The sequence below is a fragment of the Tiliqua scincoides genome, chromosome 5 (assembly GCF_035046505.1).
Source record: "Tiliqua scincoides isolate rTilSci1 chromosome 5, rTilSci1.hap2, whole genome shotgun sequence".
Classification (NCBI taxonomy): Eukaryota; Metazoa; Chordata; class Lepidosauria; order Squamata; family Scincidae; genus Tiliqua; species Tiliqua scincoides.
This window is the reverse complement of record NC_089825.1, coordinates 114452792-114467556: the sequence shown is the minus strand read 5'-3', so window position 1 is coordinate 114467556 and position 14765 is coordinate 114452792. Positions and strand designations below refer to the sequence as shown.

At 44.9% G+C, this 14765-nt stretch overlaps 1 protein-coding gene across 1 annotated transcript; it reads left to right on the top strand.

Annotated features, from left to right (window-relative positions):
• The first annotated feature begins 4814 nt into the window (after positions 1–4814).
• Positions 4815–14261, top strand: LOC136653266 (vomeronasal type-2 receptor 26-like). Its single transcript, XM_066630175.1, has 6 exons — positions 4815–4839; positions 6020–6188; positions 8691–8982; positions 11786–12013; positions 12661–12787; positions 13363–14261. Exons 1-6 carry the CDS (start codon positions 4815–4817, stop codon positions 14259–14261), a joined length of 1740 nt encoding a protein of 579 aa, XP_066486272.1.
• Positions 14262–14765: the final 504 nt, after the last annotated feature.

The window sequence follows — 14765 nt, the reverse complement described above, 5'->3', positions numbered from 1 at the left end:
ATCTTATTAACACCTGATTGCAGCAGTTCTCAAACTTTTAGCACTGAGACCCACTTTTTAGAATGACAATCTGTCCAAGAACCATTGGAAGTGATGTCATGGCCAGAAGTGACATTATCAAGCAAATTAAAATAAATAATTATAAATAATTACTTTAAAATAAAAGAAATAATTAAATAAGGGGGAGCCAGTCCTGTTCCACCAAGTGAATCTACTCTGAAGTAAGTCCTATTGTGGTCAATGGGGCTTACTCTCAGGAAAGTGTGGGTAGGATTGCAGCCTGTGAGCCCAATCCTATGCATGTCTACTCTGAAGTAAGTCCCATAGTGGTCAATGGGGCTTACTCTCAGGAAAGTGTGGGTAGGATTGCAGCCTGTGAGCCCAATCCTATGCATGTCTACTCTGAAGTAAGTCCCATTGTGGTCAATGGAGCTTACTCTATAGTTTGCCTGCAAAAACAACCCCCCAAAAAGAATTAGTGAGATTTCCAGCCCTCTGCAGTACCCAGTTTATAGTTCTTCTATTTCAGGCATATCAATACGAAGACCCACCTGGCTTTTCAAGTGCAAAATAGAAAACTTCCCCTTACCAGTTGAAGCCTCTTTTTGGTCCTTTTTTTTTGGGGGGGGGGGGGGAGGCTGTCTTCTGGAGCAGCTCCATCAGATCGGGACCATTCTGGTGTCCTCACATTCCCCTTTGCCTGGCCTGACCACCAGCCAAGGTCCGTCTCCTACTCATGAGTAAACGTGACCGTGAGGCTGCCTTGCTTTCCATAGAGCTCAATAGGGCAACTGGGAGGCAGGGACCTTCTTCTTGGGTGTCTATGGTGGCTGAATTCATTGGATTGGGACTATTCTGATGTCGTTGGATTCCTCTATGGTAAGTATGCCTACTCACAAATAATTGCACGATACAGCTCACTTTCACTTTCCATAGGGATCCATTCATTTTTTTCTTTCTGGTTTTTTGACCATAACATTTGATGGAAAGGAGTTATTTCAATTCTGTTTTTTTGCATTGCACACCACTGGGAATTCCACATCCAACAGTGTATGGCATGACAGGGTAGCTCCTACTGCTGTGATGTTAGCAGTCCTCCCCCCAGGGCACGTCACCTCCCCTGGTGCATCACCCGCTGCGGCCCGCACCCCCTGCACCCCCTAGCGACTCCACTGGGTAGAGATGACAGCAGGACCTGCACTGCATCCTAACCTCTCTCCCAACCCGGGCAGCCCGGCACAAAAGCGGGTATAGATTCAAGGAGATCCATTGGTGCCACGGCTGTATTACCCAGGGTAAAGAGGAAACTGTTTCCTTACCTAAAGAGACTCCCGTCGATAGCCTGATGCACAGTGGATATGGTGGTCGCCATTTTGGGACCTTTTGAGTTGTGGGCACCAGGCGATTTAGGATTGAGCTGTTGTCCTCTTTTGGGGGCAGATTTGATGCAATGTGCCAATGGCAACAAGAGACTACTGCATCAACCTGGATATGTTTCATTATCTCCAGGGAGTTCTCAACACAGTGCAATGGGGTCAAAGGGATGCTACTGTCAGTATCCACTTACTCTTGACAGAGATTTGGGTAAAAGAGAGATGGGAAATACAATGGAAAAATTTACTCACTCAAGATGTACTCTGTAGGGATCCTTCACTTTCACAAGTACGTCAGTGACTCAGTATGGCCGTTCTGTGAATTATTAGAAGTATATGCCAGAGAAAAGTAGTTTCCGAACAACATAGTTTGTAGTTTCCCCAGGAAACACCACTGAATACAAGATAATCCATGAAGAAATATTAAGGATAAAGTTACTGAGGGAATCTTATATAAGCAGAAGTAGCTTATACAGTATACAGAAGTAGTTTATACAGCATTTTACAGTAGTTTGCACGTGTGGGAAGGCCTGGCGAGTGGATCACATGTTCCCCAGACCCTCAGGAAAGCCCTAGCGACACCCAGGTAAGTTAAAAAAACCCTTTCCTTCCTGGTAGTGGTGTGAGATCATGGCAACTGTGTCACCGCCTCCTTTTCCCTCCCCCCCACAAATGTGCTAATGAATGCTTGCAGCACTGTTTCAGTGTTGAAGATTTCAATTGTTTTAGATCTTTTTTTTTTAATCATCTGTTTTATTTTTCAGACATGGATGATTGTTTCACATGCTCAGAAGATCGCTTTCCAAACAAGAACAAAGACCAGTGCCTTCCCAAGAGAATCAACTTCCTCTCCTACTCAGAACCTTTGGGAATGATTTTGTCATCCTTAGCTCTCTCTTTATCTCTGCTCACAGCTTTGGTGCTGGGAATTTTCAATAAAAATCAGAACACTCCCATTGTCAAAGCCAACAATCGGGACCTCACCTACTCTCTCCTCTTTTCCCTATTGCTTTGCTTCCTCTGCTCTCTGCTATTCATTGGTCGGCCTCAGACAGTGACATGTTATTTACGCCAAACATCTTTTGCAATCATCTTCTCAGTGGCTGTTTCTTGCATCTTGGCCAAAACCATCACTGTGGTTCTGGCTTTCATGGCCACCAAGCCAGGATCCAGGATGCAGAAATGGGTGGGGAAAAGTTTGGCCAACTCCATTATTTTTTCCTGCTCCCTCATTCAAGCAAACATTTGTGCAGTGTGGCTCTGCACTGCTCCTCCATTCCCTGATTCCGATGTGCATTCTCTGACTGAAGAAATCATAGCGGAATGCAATGAAGGGTCACACGCCATGTTTTATTGTGTTCTGGGCTACCTGGGATTTCTGGCCATTGTCAGCTTCACTGTGGCTTTCCAAGCCAGGAAGTTGCCAGACAGTTTCAATGAAGCCAAGTTCATCACTTTCAGCATGTTGGTCTTTTGCAGTGTGTGGCTGTCTTTTGTTCAATCGTACCTGAGCACCAAGGGCAAATCTGTGGCGGCTGTGGAGATCTTCTCCATCTTGGGCTCTAGTGCTGGGTTACTGTTTTTTATCTTTTTCCCCAAATGCTATATAATTATTCTGAGGCCTGAGCTGAACAGCAAGGAGCAGCTGATTAGGAGAAAGTAATAAAAAAAATATAAGAAGGACCTATGGCATTGGATCTTGCAACCCACTGCCTTCATGCAGCAGCATGAAAGTCATACCACTGTCATGTGCAATGGTGCCGTGTGAATACGGCATGTGTGTACTGTGGGAAAAATGAGGGATGGCAGGGGGCAACGTGAAGGACAATGATTTTGGCAGGGAAAATGCCTGCTGGATTCTATCCCCCATTTTCTAAGCTACCCCAACCCCTTCCTCTCAGGAGACCTGTGCTAGCTATACAGTTGTTGTGTCTGAGGAGGCCCATAATGACTAGAATCCAGTAGGTGTTTACTTGCTTCTCATTGGCCTTCTGGTCATGTCATCCACCACAGCATGCAGTGCACACTCCCTTGATATGGCTGCATGCTATAGTGTAGTGTTTATATGATTGGTTTGTTAGAGTTCTTTTTTATCTAAGGAAAAAATGATTTATTATTAATCAATGTGCATAATATTGCAGTGTTCATACTTCCGTTGACTCCTACTCCAACCTTTTCACATTGGGATTCTGACCTTGAAGCAAAGTTTTGAAATTGTATCCAAAAACACATCCATGTTTCCCAGTTTAGGGTTTTCTTCCTCCACTATTTCATTGATGACTTTCTAATACAATGATTAATGATGCCAGGCCCAATCCAATACACTTCACCGCCGGCGAGCACTGTTGCAAACATGCCATAAAGCAAGTTTGCGGGCCCCAGGGCTGGTGGAGCACTGGTGCTAACCCATCGCTGGCCAGCGTTGGACACCGGAGTTCTGCTGCTCAGTGGTCATGCAGACTGCCAGTCAGCGGAGAAGCAGGTGGGGGCATGGGGGAGGCTATGGACTCTTCTTCAGTCTGCTGTAGCCTTTTTCAAGCTCAGAGGGAGTCCTGCTTCTGTTCCCTGTTCTGCTGCTTTATGATAAATATTCATAACATAAGGTGGACTTCGTGAAAGACCTATCTCCTGCTTTAGGCTTAACTCTCAATATGCTGTTGATAACTTTTGGCCCATTATCACCCGGGCCCAGCCCAGGTGGCCAGGAACTCCTCAGGAGTAGGGGCCTCCTTGGGAGTAAGACCTAAGCACCATCAGGACTGGGGTCCCAGGCAGGACACCTCCCTGGGAGTAGGGCCTAGTGCCTCCTTGGAGCAGCAAGCAGCCAGGTGGCCAGAAGGGGTGGGGCTGGCCCAGCCAGAGACTGGCCTCATAAGGAGGCTGGGCAGCCTAGGGAGAGGTCACTCCTCTCCAGGTGGGAGCAGGGTCCATGGGAAGGCCAGAGGGGGTAGCATCCCCGGCCTTATTCAGACGATCCAGGCCCCGAAGGGAACTTCGCTTACCTCAGCCATGGAGAGAGGGGTCAGGGGCTGGGAGCTCCCGGATCCTAGACTCGCCCAGGGCCCCGGGTGTGACATCAGGAGAAGCGAAGGTACAGACCCAAGGACTTGGAGCCAACTACCTCCACTGGAGGCGGGCTGATCGGGGGGCAAGCCCGGAGGTACCTGGGGTCCTCCCGAGGACAGCTAAGCTGCCCCCGGACAACAGCACGGTGGCCATTGCGAACCCATACCCCTGGCCAACAGGCACCAGCCGGAAAGCTCTGCCCGAATGCTCAAGGCGTCAGGGAGGAACGGGGAATGAGCCTATCGTGCGCCGACAGCACAAGTCTGTGTAAAGCAAAGGGGCCTGTGCCGTAACAGGCCCCATGAATGTCAAGCGGTTGACGCAAGTAAACCGTCTGTGCAAAACAGCTGTGTCTGCCTCCCGTCCGTTTTTACGATGACGACCAACTCTCATGGACAGGGTAAGCCCCCTGCGCTCGGTCGCACACCAACGGGCAGGGTCTCCACCCGCCATGGACATCACACCCATCCTAAAGGGTCTTTATGTGACTGGAATAAGTGTTTCAGTGGCATAAACAAAAGTGACTCGGATGTGGCCTGGCCACTGCCTGAAGCTGCAACAACAGACCAGGGACGACCACTGCCACAGTTGAGACAGTGCAGAGGATGCAGTAAGGTGGGGAGGGGGCAGAAACGCAAGGAGACGGAATGGGGAAGGAGGCAGATTGGGTCTGGCAAGGGGACACGTTCATCCGCACCAGCACCGGAACCTGACAAATCCTCTCCCCTTTCTTGTGCCTAATTCAACTTCATGGATCAGAAGTCAATTCCGGCTTGTGCCAGAGATATCGCTGCTGCTGGACCATGTTGAGACCGAACAAACATGTTTTCATCCCCATTCCACTTCAAGCGGTGCCTCGAGCATCACAATACTCCAGGGACATGATTTAGAACCACGTAATTAACTCCAGTTCCTCAAATTCATCCTTCACTTTGCCAAATCCCACTTGGAATGTTTGAGGCAACAGTCAGGATGAATAGCAGAACCTGACAAAAGATAATAAATAAATCTTGGTTTGATTGTTATTGTTGCTTTGCCCCATTGAGGACTACTTGGGTCTTTTGGCCTACAATAAGGGGGGAGGGGAGAAATGACATAAGGGCCACTTTTAACCCAAATATTTAGGTTATTTCCTTATCTTCCTTATCTCAATTCTATCATCTTACTATACTCTTGCCATTTTCTCTATGGGTTGTCTTGATTAGACATGTCACATCTGCTTCTCCAGTATGTTTTGATGAGGTCTGATTATCTTGTTTTCATTTCCATTCTGCTTCAAGTGTGGCCATGAACAGCGCAGTACTCCAGGGACTTGACTTGAGACCCATAATCACCTCTAAATGTTAGGATTCGTCCTTCGTTTGGCCAAACCCAACACAACATTTCTGAGGCGAAAGAAAAAAGAGCCCAGCTTTACCCAGTGACATGCATAAGATGACTCTGATGAGTCATGTTCCCTTCATCCACATCGTTCCCAGAGATGGATGGCACAGCTGATGTTTGGGTTCTCTAAATCAAGATTAGCCCCAAAATGTCAGTGATGCTTCTGTTGCTCTCTCTGTGGCTACCTCAAACTGAAGGCAAGCCATACAGTGATATGTGCACCAGGATCGATCCCTTCCAGCTGCACGATGAGTATTACAAAGCAGGAGACCTAATCATTGGAGCAATTGTTTCTCTGTTTGGCTGCTTATTTGATGAAGCACCTTTCACTGCCAACCCAGACAACATGACTGTGAATGAATTTATGTAAGGAAATAGTTTTCTTTCTTTCCTGACATTCAGTATGCTCAAATAGGGACAGAAGGTGATTCTATAGGTATGTGACAGAGGGCACAGTTCTAACCAGCTTTCCAGCACTGAGATAAGGGCAATGCAGCTCCAGAGTAGGGGAACAAACATTCCCTTTAGCTTGAGGTGGCTTCCATGACTGCCACCCAACTGCAGGATGCAGCACATGCCCCATTGGCACAGCTGTGTCAGTGCTGGAAAGTTGGTTAGGATTTGGGCCAGAAGCAGTGGCATTTTCAGAAAACATTGTGCAGATGTCTTGTTTTAATAGCAATCATCCAAGTTTGTTAAATATTGTATATGAATCACCTATTGCATGATTATAGAGCAATTGCACCATTTGGTTTACCTTCTCTTGCCCATTCTGTATTCCTATTTGATTTCCTATCACATCACATAAGTCCACGTTTTCTTTTGTTTTGTTTCCATCATTTCCATCCTACTTTCTTCTCTTCCTGTAGCCTTCAATGCACTTCTTCTCCATACTACGGGGATACCTTTCCAACCAAGGTTCAACTCCCTGTCATTTTACCCAATCAGCAATAGAGAAAATACTGATTTAGAAATCCTATGGTCCCCCCAAAATAAAATCACTTTAGACTGCTTCTACCCATGGAGTATAAATGTCAGTTTCAAATAGAAGATAATGTCTCTTGTGTTTCTTTTATATGTTTGTGCATTTGTACAAAATAACTATTTCTCTTAGGGACCAGGCAGGGATTTTTTTACTGTTAGCAGGATGGCATTGTGTTAGCATCTTTTTTGCCTGCCCCAGACTTGCTGTGGGTTGGTTGGGGATCCTGATTTAATTCCAGTTGCAATGCTTGTTCTTGGTCACTTTGGCAGGTATCATGCATGCTGGGTAGGTAAAATTTTTATCAATTGATAGTGTAAAGCTACAAAGTAGTTTTCTGAATATCAAAACATTGTGAACATTTTTTTTCAAATTCTTTTGTTCTTTAACCTCAAGAATTTCACCACTGTCAATATTTGTAAGGGAACATGCTCATTCAGCATTAATGTGATCCATTTCTACTATTTTTTGCTTGTTTAGATTGCATATTGTGTTTTAGCTCCAGTGATGGATGTTAAAACTCAGTTCCCTTCCTTCTACACTTGGAGTGTTTGAGGCAACAGTCAGGATGAATAGCGGAACCTGACAAATGATATAAGGTGTCCCTGCAACATTCAGATATGAGTTGAGGAACTCCAGGCAGGTGGAACTGCAACAGTCTGAACCAAGTCCTTTTCCCTTCATCCAGATAATTCAGAGATTGAAGGAACGACTGATGCTGAATGAGAGAGAGTTTGTGTCATCTGAATCCAAATTAGCTACAGGATTGCAGGGATGTTCCCACTCCTGTTGCTCTTTCTGTGGCTTCCTCAAACTGAAGGCAAGAGCGCTCTGTGTGCCAGGATCAATCCCTTCCAAATGCCTCATGAGTATTATAAGGCAGGAGACTTATCCATTGGAGCGATTGTGACTCTGTTTGGCTGCATATTCGATGAGCTCTCTTTCACCCAAAACCCAAACACGATGACTGCGAATGAATTTATGTAAGGAAACTGTTTTCTTTCCTACTTGACATTCACTAGGCCAGAAAAGGAACACAAACTGGTGATACAAATGTTGCCTTACCTTGAGGAGGCCTCCATGTCTGCCTCCCCTGAGAACGAAGCACAGCCCTGTTGGCACAGCTGCATCAGCACTGGAAAGTTGGACATGAATGGGCTGTTATGAATATTAATGGGAGTGACTTACACTTACAACCCAGTCCAGCTGACACAGAGCATGCACGTCTGCCTGAAGACTGGCTGCTGCATCCTATGGCCAGGCCAGTTGATAAAGAGATGAGGTGAAATACCCACCTTATCTTAAAATAAGCTGCAAGGTATCCCATAGAACTCCTCAAATCTACGTCAGCTCTGGGATGGGGATTCATGATACGGTGGCCATCAGCTCTACCACCCACCCCATCCCTCCCCAATTTGCCCCAACACCCACCACAGCCCATTCTGATACCCACCCTGATCTTCTCCTCTGCCAGCATAACCCAGTCTGTGCTCCTGCACTGCTTTTGACTGCTGCACCAACAGCAGCATGGCACACGCTGATAGTGTGTCCGACATGCCAGCAAAGCTCTCATTGTGCTGGTGAACCTCACAATACACTGGTCTCAAAGAGGAATAGTATTGGGCCAATAGTTTGGACTGACTTGTGTCCATGAATTTCCTCATCACCTGGACACTCAAACTCCATGTTCCTTACTATGTAGATCTGTCTAAAAAAATCTGAGAGGAAACATGGCACAGCCATCAATTATTTATGTCATTCTGTGTTTCCCATTTTCTATACGTGTGAAGAGAGGTGCGCCTTCAGAACACTATGTCGTGCTCTCAATCAACTCCTCCATGCAGAATTCAATATTTGTCTTACACATGGTTCAATTCTTCTTTTAGTGGAAAGCCAAAATTCTATCAACATGTCCTGTCCTTGGTATATGCTGTCAAGGAGATCAATGACAACCCTGAGATCTTGCCCAATGTCAGCCTGGGTTTCCAAATTTATAACAGTTACCTCAATGAAAGAATGACTTATCAGAACACCCTGAATCTTCTTTCCACCCGGAAACACACAGTCCCCAACTTCAAATGTGACCAGCAGAAGAATATGGTAGCTGTCATTGGAGGACTAGATTCTGAGATCTCCCATCACATGGCTACTGTCTTAGGAATCTACAAGTTCCCACAGGTAGTATGACAGTGTGGACTATGAAGCTTTCCCACTTGAACTATTGCTTATCCTTTCAGAATATTCTCCTGCCTCCCTTTCTTTTTTTTGTCATTTCTGTTTTTTCTGGTAAGGAGTGTAAGCAAAAAGGAGAAATATGCAAAGAACGCTAAAGTGAAAGATATGTTCAAATAAGAAAAATATTTTTGTATTTCCTTCTACTTTGTGGGTATGTGAAGCATAATCACTCTGATTTGATTGAATAAAATATCTGACTGAGTCAAAAAAAAGTGTAAGATTTTGTTATAAGTGGTACAATTCTACAAAAAGGTTTTCTACATATGTACAAAAAGCATTGTGAACCTTATCTCCAGTTCTTTTATTTCCCTTAAACCTCATGAATTTCACAGCAGCAGATATTTGGAAGAGAATGGTCCCATTCATCATTAATGTGATCTGTTTTTTTCTTACATTATTTTGTTTGTTTAGATTGCATATTGTATATTTGCTCCAGTGATGGATGCTAAAACCCAGTTCCCTTCCTTCTACCGGATGGTCCCCAACGAAGAACATCAATACAGGGGGATTGTGCATTTACTTCTCCATTTCCTATGGACCTGGGTTGGCCTCATAACAGCAGATGACGATAACGGGGAAAATTTCTTGCAGACGTTGACTTCCATGCTTGCCCAGAATGGCATCTGTTCAGCCTTCAGTGAAAAAACATCCACTGTATCCCAAGCTATAGACACATTGAGTTCAATTGACTCCCTCCGTGCACAGGCTATTAAAATCATGAGCTCCAATGTCAAAGTAAATATTGTAAATGCAAGTCATCAGACCACAGTGTTTCTGATGAATTTGATATATCTGCATTCCTTATTTGAAGATACCAAGGTTTTGACTGGTAAAGTGTGGATCATGACTGCTCAGTGGTTTCTTGCAACAGATTCGCTGTACAGGAATAATGATATACAAATATTTGATGGTGCCTTGTCTTTTGCTGTTCACTCCAATGAGGTTCTGGGGTTTGCACAGTTCCTTCAGAGCTTACATCCTCAGTCTCCAAAAGGAGATGGCTTTCTCAGGGTCTTCTGGGAACAGGCATTCAACTGTTTATTTTCTGATTCTGACAAACCTGAAGACACCACTGATCTATGTACAGGGCAAGAGAGACTAGAGAACCTTCCCACCACTCTTTTTGAGGCAAGCATAATGGGGCAAAGTTACAGCATCTACAATGCCATCTATGCCATAGTTCATGCTGTTCACAAGATGCACCCATCCAAGCTAAAACTCAGTGGCAGGACTGAGAGAGGAAGACCAGATCATCTGAATGTGCAACCTTGGCAGGTATTATTTCACATCAAGAACAATAATCTTCTCATCTATTGAATGTTAGCATTTGATGAGGGGATTATACCAACTATTCACAGCTCAGTCTTAATGGGCAGGCCAATCCTAACTAAACTCCTGTGCAGCAATGCCACATAATTCGGGTGAGTTTTGGCTGCTGGAAGTCTCCACAAGGTAAGGAAAGATTTTTCTCCGTGCCTCTGGGTAAGTTCCAGCAGCCACAATGGTCAATTTGGACCTGTGTCAGTGATAATGCTCAACCTGAGAACCTTAAATTGAGTTCAATTGGTAGCTAATACAATTGGAGCAAGTTGGTTTTAATTCTAGGTTATGTTGGTTTCTATTGGCTGAGACATAAATGAGAAAATGAAAAACCAGTGATTTAAGTGGCATGACAAAGTATGATATGTAAATAACAGCCCAGTTCTATCCTCTGCTGTTTTATGGTACACAGTCGTGCCAAGGAGGTGTTTGCTTTATTCTGTGGTGAGAGGGTGTTCAGAAGGCCTGGGAGAGGAACTCTCCATATGCCTACTGATGACATATGGGCCTACATATGCCAGCTACATAGTTGGTGGCATACTTCGTAAGAAAGTGGGGACTGGGCATGAAAAAGAGAATAGGATCCTGGTGCAAGTTGCTACCACCAGATTCTAGGACCCTTTCCAAGATCCCTTCCAAGATCCATCCCTTCCTTCCCCCTCTCTGCCCTGAACTCTCCCTTCCTTCCTCATTCCCACACATGCCACACACAACCCCCACTGCCAACTTGCTGTGAGCATTGGAGCCCAGGGTCCACGGCAACATGAGTTTGGAGCTGCTGCTGACTTGTGGCAGCAGTTCAGACTACCCCAGCTGTGGTGCAGTCTTTGAACCATCACTGGTCAAAGAACTCATACTGCTGTTTGAAAAGCCCCACGGGCTTGCTTAAGGAATGGAGATCTTCTAGGAGTATTAACTTTTTGACAGACATCTATTTTATGAACTCTTGCATACTATGCTTTGAGTTGTGGACCTGCCATTTGGTCCGATGGGGCAAAAGCCCTGGGCACAAGATGCTAGGACCCCGCAGAAGCCTCTCTGAGGCTCCCGATAGGAGTGGAAACTGTGCTTCTGGTTTCCCGGAAGCACACTTTATAGCATCAAGGAAGCCTCTCTGAGGTTCCCTGACATGGGCAGAGGTCGTGCAAGACTCCATGAGCCTCAGGTGAGTGGGGGGGGAAACGTTTTGTGATGGGGTGGCCACAGCCCACAGGAGGGGCACCATCACAAACCTTTGCCCTGGGCGTGGGGAGGTCTGCCTCTGCCTGTTTTTTTTTTCCCCCCTCTTAGGACAGAATTTGTTTTTTGTTTTTTCTCTTGGGACAGAAAAAAACAGATAAAACAACTGTGTAAATATTAGAATTGAGAATTAATTGATGCTGAACTCCCTATCTCCTTTTTATTGTGCTTTCATTTTCCAATCTAGTTTCACTCTTACCTGAGAAGCATCATATTTAACAATACTGCTGGGGACACGGTCTACTTTAATGAAAAGGGTGAATTGGCTGCTGGGTTTGATATCATCAACTGGATTACTTTCCCCAACCAAAGCTTCTTAAAAGCGAAATTAGGATGGATGGACCCACAGGCTCTAGAAGGCAAGGAGTTCAGCATTAATGCTGAGGCCATCAAATGGCACAACATGTTCAACCAGGTAGGTTTCAACTATGATATGGACAGGATTGGGCCCAAACTCTCATTTGGAGATCTTGTCCTGTTGATGGAGAACCATTACATAGGCCTGTGAGTTTGAGGGTCAGAAAAACATTTTTTCCCAAAATTTACTGTGGTTTTATATGGATTTTGGGTGCCATGATTTCCTCATGAGTACGATGCTTGAACCATTCACTAGTGAGGCTATGCCATATCTCCAAAACTAAACATGACAGGGTAAAACTGATGCCCTTTTTTGAATCAGCACTTCAAATATACCCCAAATATACCTAGGAATATGTATAACTTAGGACAGCAAAACATGTCTTGGTCTGTGTTATCGCTCAGAACATGCTCAGGTTATTTTGTCACCATAACTAAGGTAGAAACGTAAACTTTTACCTCTCCACCACCATATTCCCGTATTGCTTTCATTTCTGAACTGCATAACAACATAGTGGTCTGTGGGAAGACAGAGTAACCCCTTCCCAGTGTTGACAGTCCAAAACCATCCAAGTTCTGATCTCTCCATCATTTACATGAATCACTCTACCGTCTTGTCCATGAGAAGGAAATTTAGTATTTACTCTCCAAAGAACTTTGTTCTTGGGGTATGAAGGACATAATTTCTCCTCTCTTCTCAATTAGGTGATGCCCCTTGCTAAGTGCAATGACAACTGCCACCCAGGCTTCTGCAAAAAAACCAAGGAAGGTCAGCCATTTTGTTGCTACGATTGTGTTCCATGTGCAGATGGGAAGATTTCACACCAGAAGGGTAGGAGACATAAGTCCTATTGAGGTATTTTATGAGGGGGAGACTGCGGGACAGGTCATAAGGCGAATTGTCCTCCTATGGAGGCAGCATTTAATGCAATGAGCCAATGGCAACAGGAGAGAACTGCAGCCTCCCATCAAGCTGGGTATGTTCTGTTTCACTCTGGCCAATGAGGAGATCTCAGGACAGGGCAGTGAGGTCAAAGAGACACTACTCTATCCAGTTCTATTGAAATGGCCAATCAGATTTTCCCATTGCTATGAAGGGAGAACTGAGCTCCTCATTTTAAGCAGGTGTCTCTTCTCTTACTCTGACTGAGAACTTGGTTGGTGGAGAGAGGCTATCATTAGCAAGATTAAAAGATGGTCATTGATAGGTTAATCGGTGACTACAACACTGTTTTAATGTTGAAGATTTCAATTGTTTTGACTTATCTTTAGTATTTCCTTATAAAAAACAATGGTTTGAGTATTTAAATATTTCCAAGATTGGAGATGGGTATTATAATTTCATGGAATACAGGGTGGTAGACGCAAGAACACTGAAATCAACATACAATCTGTTGTATTTTTCAGACATGGACGATTGTGTCAAATGCTCAGCAGATCAATTCCCAAACAAGAACAAAGATCAATGCCTGCCCAAGAGAATCAACTTCCTCTCCTTCTCAGAAATGTTGGGAATAATATTGGTTTCCTTGGCTCTCTCTTTTTCTCTGGTTACATCTTTGGTGCTGATTATCTTCATCAAGAACAAGAATACTCCGATTGTCAAAGCCAACAATCGGGACCTCACCTACTTTCTCCTTCTCTCCTTAATGCTTTGTTTCCTCTGCTCCTTGCTATTTGTTGGTCGACCACAGACAATGACCTGCTATTTTCGCCAAACATCTTTTGGCATCATCTTCTCAGTGGCTGTTTCTTGTGTCTTGGCCAAGACCATCACTGTGGTTCTGGCTTTCATGGCCACCAAGCCAGGGTCCAGGATGAGGAAATGGGTGGGGAGACGACTGACCAGCTCCATAGTTCTTACCTGTGCCCTGATTCAAGCCAGTCTGTGTGCTGTGTGGCTAGCTACCGCTCCCCCATTCCCAGATTTGGACATGCATTCTCTGGCTGAAGAAATCATAGTGGAATGCAATGAAGGGTCACTGATCATGTTCTGTTGTGTTCTGGGCTACCTGGGATTTCTGGCTACTATCAGCTTCACAGTGGCTTTCCTAGCCAGGAAGCTGCCAGACAGTTTCAATGAAGCCAAGTTCATCACTTTCAGCATGCTGGTCTTTTGCAGTGTTTGGTTGTCTTTTGTTCCCTCTTACCTAAGCACCAAGGGCAAATCTGTTGTGGTCGTGGAGATCTTCTCCATCTTGGCCTCCAGTGCGGGGTTATTGGGTTTTATCTTTCTTCCCAAATGCTACATAATTATTTTGAGGCCAGAACTGAACAGCAAGGAGCAGCTGATTAGGAGAAAGTGATAAATAATATATGAAGGACCTATGACAACACATCTGATGATCCACTGCCATAGGCCCCATTGTGCTGTGTGAAAGCCACACACTGTCATGTGTAATGGAGCTGCATGAATGCTAGACACACACCAATAGTTCACCAGCTCAGATGAGGTGCCCACAGAGGCTGGGCATGGGAGGGCTGTGGGAAGTGTGAGGGATGATTGCTTTGAGCTACAGCTGCCTGAGCTAGAGCAATGGCACTTCAGTGTGGAATAGGACTCCTGATAGCCCAGGTATCTGATCGTCTGGCACCACCTTGTTCCCAAAGGTGTCATATTATCTGTAGTCTACTGTACATTTCATTTATGTTCTTATGTTCTTATTTACAAATAAATTGCTGAACTCTTTCGAAAATTAAATTGATTCTTAATTTAATTATAATCCAAGTAGAAATCTATATTGGTCTCGCACCCACCACATATCATACGAGACAATATTGCTGGTATACCCCATGTGAATCCCCCCCCC